Genomic DNA, 5815 nt, shown 5'->3' on the forward strand with positions numbered 1-5815 from the left:
CTACTACTGGAGTCTGGTGTAGCCTTCCAGCGTGCCAGTCCAGTCAAACCATCAAAACTGAAGCAAGACGTCTAAGCAAGCTCTCCCATTTGAGTGTGGTTGAATCAAGTTGTCTCTATAACGACACCAGCACGAAGAACCGTACATCTACATTTCAGGCTACTCTAAAACCGGACAATTAGATGCTGTTTACCTTTTCCACCTAACAATAAATATTTGTTGTTGTTGATCAGTTTGGAGTTTCTGCGTTCGGTCCTCTTCCAATTTAATGTAGGAGAGTTAGGTGTATATCTAAAGATATATAACCCACTCTCCTAAAAGACCATGCCAGCATGGACAACGGACTTACTTGGAAATGAATTTGGATGGTGACAGGAAGGTGATCTAGTTCTAGGTATTGAAATTCTGGCTCAACAAATTCCATCTGACCCATGCAAGCTGAGAAAAGTACACATGAAAACAATGGTGATAATGATAATGATGATATGTGAACCAGACAATTATCTCTCATCAGGGGAAAAGAAATAGAATTCAAGAAAATTATTTATGGTCTCTGTTGGCTAAAACAGTTAATAAAAATTAATAAATTGCGTTGCAAGAATTGTTCTTTTCTTATAACATACAAACATGAATTATTTCATAAAATATTTCTTATCTGATGTTTGGAAAATATATCTGAAATTAATATTCTCTTGTTTTTATTTTGTTTTGTCTTTAATTCCCTAAATCACAGACGGTTCAGATATTTATGATGAAAGTGGTAAAAATGTTATTGGCATAGTAACTAGTGGTTGTCCATCACCAACATTGAAGAAAAACATTGCCATGGGTTATGTGAAACCTGAATATACTGCAGTTGGCACCAACGTGGTCTTCGATATCCGTAAAAAGATGGTTCCTGGCCAAGTAGCTAAAATGCCATTTGTGCCTACAAATTATTATATTGTCAAGAAATAAAAATGTATTTCCAATATATTTCAGATTATAATAAAGTTTGACTTTATTTTTTCCTGTAATTTTCTATCTCTTTGAATCTCTGTTTAATTTTGATAATAAAATCTATGACAAACGAACAGACTTTTGACATCTTTGAAGATATGTCTGTATGTATATGTATGTGTGTGCATTATGTATGTATGTATGTGTGTGTGTGTGTGTGTGTGTGTGTGTGTGTGTGTAGTTTGAAATAGAGGTGGGTGACAATGAGTCTTATGAGGGGGCCCCGAAAAGTTCCTGACTTTAAGGGTATCGGGAAAGGCCTGGTTGGAGGCCCAACCTTCTGAGTTCTTTTACAGCGCTTAGAAAAACTGAAGGGCCACTGCAGTAAGTGCGTGAATCTGAGAGCAGAATATGTTGAATAAAATCATAATTAACTGATCCTCCTGTATTTTCTTCGACCTAAAGTCAGGACCTTTTCAGTACCCCCTTATACAGTAGACTGAAAAGATAGTATGGTGGTGGTCCCTCTCATAACACCAGCACAGTTCTAGGTCCATAATGGAAGCTCAGACACTTACAACAATCTAGTCTTGTTAAATGTAAGTAGGCACAACTGCTGTAAAAAGTGTTTGGTCTGGGAAAAATTGCAAGTGTTTTGTTGACTCATCATGAAAGGGGGCTAGTTTCAACTCTAGCACCACCAAAAATGGTAGAAGTTGAGGTCTAACACTCTGAATATGGTGTAAGTGAATCCATAAAATACACCTCTTGCAAAAATGTGTGTTCTAATACTGTGTGGTTTAGAAGCTTGGTTTTCGACCATGTGGTCTTGGATTCAATCTCTTTGCATGACACCTTGGGAAAATGTCTTCTACTATAGCCTCATGCTGACCAAAGCCATGTGAGTGGATTTGGTAAAGGGAAACTGAAGGAAGTCCGTCATATAGATAGCTGTGTGTGTGTGTGTCTTTGTGTTTGCCCCCCCCCCACTACTTGACAACCAGTTTTGATTTGTTTATGTCTCTCTAACTTAGTAGTCTGGCAAAAGAGACAGAGAATAAGTACCAGGCTTAAAAAAATATATAAGTACTGGAGTTGATTCATTCCACTAAAACAAAAACAATTCTTCAAGGCAGTACCCCAGTATGGCTGCAGTCTAATGACTTAAACGAGGAAAAGATAACAGACAATATGATTGTGTGTTTGAGTGTATCCTTAGCTAGACATCATGTGATGATTGTAAATGAGCATCATCATTGTACAAGCGAGGTTGTTCATTTCCAGTCTTCTGTGAAAAACATTTCTGGCCACAGGGAAATAATTGCCTTGCTTGGAAACAGGTGAAAGTTGGCAACAGGAAGGGCATCAGGCTGTGGGAAATTTGTCTCAACAAATGGTAAAGGGAAAAATTGATGTTAAATCTTGATGATGATGATGGTAATTTATTCTTAATCAGTAATGAGAAAAATGTATAATTACACTGTTCGTTTGTGTTGTGTGTATTGGTTTTTGGACATTGTTCAAATTTCCAGAGTTAAAATACCATTATGCCAATATTAACATTGTACAATAGAAGATTACAGTCTACCATATATTTTTGATATATGCTGATGACTCCTATAGTAGTTGTAGTAGTAGTAGTACCACGGCAGTATCCTTAGAGCATTCAAATAATTCTTTGTAACTATTGTTCCATTCTAAGTTGTTCTGAGTTCAAATCTTGCTGCAGTTGACTGTTCCTTTTATTTGGGGTGGGGGATACAGGAGTTAGTAAAATATAACGCCAAGCAAGTGCTGGGGAGGTCCTTTTTATTGACTAAACCCATCTTATAATTGCTGACCTTATTGCTTAATCAGAAACTATCGTCATCATCATTATTGATGTGGTGAGCTGGTAGAATCATTAGCATTTCAGGAAAAATACTTAGTGGCATTTCAACCGTTTTTATTTCGTTCTGATTTCAAATTCACCTGAATTTACCATTCATCTTTTTAGGATTGATGAAATAAAATTCCTGTTAAACACTGGGGTTGATGTAAATGACTCATCCCCTCCCACGAAATTTCAGGCCTTGTGATTTAGCAGAAAGGATAATTATTATTATTATTACCTCCGCCTTAGCGAAGGCAGAGGTATTGTTTACAGTTATGTTTGTTTGTTCATGGACAAGATATCTCAAGAACCGCTGGATGGATTTGGATGAAACTTTCAGGGATGTTGGGTTTCATGACTGGCACAGACTGATTAGATTTTGGGATTGATCCGGTATGGGACAAGGATTCTGGATTATTTGTTATATTTACTTTATATGAAGTATTATGATCTTATGGAAACTTCCAAGTCTTTCTCTGATTATCTCCCTTGAAAGCACACTTATGGTTTCCATGTAAGTTATGGTGGTGTAGCTCTTTCCTAAGTTTTATTTTCTTTTCTCTATTATTAATTTTACTCGTGTTTTTATCTTAGTAGAAACTGATGGATGAAGATCAAACTACATAAACAAATGGCAGCAAAATCATTCAGAAATTAAATAACACTAACGTATTCAGTAACAATTATAAATTTAATTTATCCTTGGCAATTTTTAGTTTTACCAATTTTGAATATATCGCTCCTGTTTAAAACTGCTTACCTACTTGACAATTGCATTTCTAGCTCTGCTTTGAAGGAAGCTTTACTTCTTGGATTCATGCTTTTGTGTGCAACGATGTTGTTAAACCTCCATTAACAGCACTGTATGCAAGTCCTTTCCATTTTCTTTCATGCACCGATAAATTTTTCACTATAGACCTTTTTAGCATTCTCTTTTGTGAGAGCAATCGAGTTTATTTCAGATATTCTCATTTTTGAAATCCTCTCTGGCTAATCGTTGAGAGAATGTTGGTGTTGCCTTGACAGAGGTTTCTGCTCTCTGAGTGTTTTTGTTACCTCCGCTTAGCGAAGGCGGAGTATTGTTTACAGTCATGTTTGTTTGTTCATGGACAAGATATCTCAAGAACTGCTGGATGGATTTGGATGAAACTTTCAGGGATGTTTGGCCTCGTGACTAGCACAAACTGATTAGATTTTGGGATTGATCCAGTACCAGGCAAAGACTCTGGATTATTTTTCTGTTTTTTTTTACTTCATTTTTGAGAGCAGTTGGGTTCATTTTTACGGTCTAGTTTATTTCAGATATTCTCATTTTAAAAATCATCTCCGGCTAATTGTTGAGAGGATGTTGGTGTTGCCTTGGTGGAGGTTTGCACTCTCTGAGTTCTCTTGCTATTATTATTATTATTATTATTATTATTATTATTATTATTATTATTATTATTATTATTATTATTATTATTATTATTATTATTATCATTATTATTCTTATTCTTGAGGCAGTGAGCTGGCTGAATAGTTATGCTGGACAAAATGCTTTGCAGCATTTTTCCCAGCTAATTCTGCAGAGATCAACTTTGCTCAAAATAAAGTACCAGTTAAATACTGGCTTTGATGTAATTGACTTCCCTTCTCCCCTCAAAAATTACTGGCCTTGTGCCAAAATTAGAAAGAATTATTAAAAATCCAGGCCTTGTGCCTATAGTAGAAAGGATTATTATTATTATTATTATTATTATTATGCATTTTTTCCTGAAAATGGCTCTCAGAATGTTGGAGTATTAGGATGCTAATGATGATGTTGTTGCCATTAATGGTAATGGGAGTGCCAGTAGGTGTGGGAACCAGAAAAATCTGTGATATTGGAATATTGGATTATTGAATTACTCCACCTTCACGCCAGCCAGCTTTGTGTGTAATATAAAGTGTCTTTGACAGGAGAGGGTATGGAAGGAAGTGGGTTTGGCCTGTGGCACTGCACAGCTGTTTGTAGTCATAAGAATTACAAGAGGAATGAAAAGAGTTGAGAGAAAGAGAGGGATTTTGAATAACATGTAGGGGCATGCTGAGGAGGTGGGGGTGGGGGTGAATAGTAGGAGACAGAAAGGGTTGTACACATACATGCATGCGTGTAAACATACACACATAGATGCAAACAAATACACATACACACATCTATATTTAGGCACAGGTATAGCTGTGTGGTTAAGAAGGTTGGTTGCCAGCCATGTGATCTTGTGTTCAAACTTGTTGCTTGACACCTTGGGCAAGTGTCTTTTCCTATAACCCTGGGCTGATTGAAGTCTTGTGAGTGGATTTGGTTGACCAAAAGTGAATGAAACCTGTTGTGTGTGTGAGTGCGTGTGTTAGTCCTCACCACATTGCTTGACAACAAGTGTTGGTTTATTTACATTCCTGTATCCAAAGAGATTTTAGTCTAATATCAATATGTACAAGCATGGCTCTGTGGTAAGAGGTTTACTTCCCATTGACACAGTTCCAGGTTCAGTCCTGCTGTATGGCACTTTGGGCAAATGTCTTCAACTATGACCCCACAGGTTGATCAAAGCCTTGTGCATGGTTTTGGTAGATAGAAACTGAAAGAAGCTCATTGTTTGTTTGTTTGTTTGTGTGTGTGTTTGTGTTTGTGTGTGTGTGTTTGTGTTTGTATGTGTGTTTGTCCCCCACCACCACTTTACAACCAGTGTTGATTTGTTTACATTCCCATAACTTAGCAGTTTGGCAAAAGGAAATCGATATGATAAGTATCAGGTTGAGAATAAAATAAGCCCTAGGGTTGATTTGTTTGACTAAATCCACCATGGTTATGCCCCAGCATGGCCACAGTCTAATGACTGCAAAAAGTAAAAGATAAAAAGTACTATTATTGATAGATTTACTTTAAGTTCTACCACCATCATCATCAACATCGTTTAACGTCTGCTTTCCATGCTGGTATGGGTTGGACAGTTTGACTGAAAACTGGTAAGCTGGGGAGCTGCA

General features: G+C 36.8%; 1 protein-coding gene across 1 annotated transcript in view; it reads left to right on the top strand.

The window, feature by feature from the left end:
* Positions 1-1073, top strand: part of LOC106871168 (aminomethyltransferase, mitochondrial) — a 22144-nt gene extending 21071 nt beyond the window's left edge. The window contains exon 7 of the mRNA XM_014917495.2: positions 734-1073. Coding sequence (XP_014772981.1) covers positions 734-957 — 224 coding nt within the window. The 3' untranslated portion in view covers positions 958-1073. The remainder of the gene's footprint in view (positions 1-733) is intronic.
* The last annotated feature ends 4742 nt before the right edge of the window (positions 1074-5815 follow it).

Source organism: Octopus bimaculoides, chromosome 4 (genome assembly GCF_001194135.2).
Source record: "Octopus bimaculoides isolate UCB-OBI-ISO-001 chromosome 4, ASM119413v2, whole genome shotgun sequence".
Classification (NCBI taxonomy): Eukaryota; Metazoa; Mollusca; class Cephalopoda; order Octopoda; family Octopodidae; genus Octopus; species Octopus bimaculoides.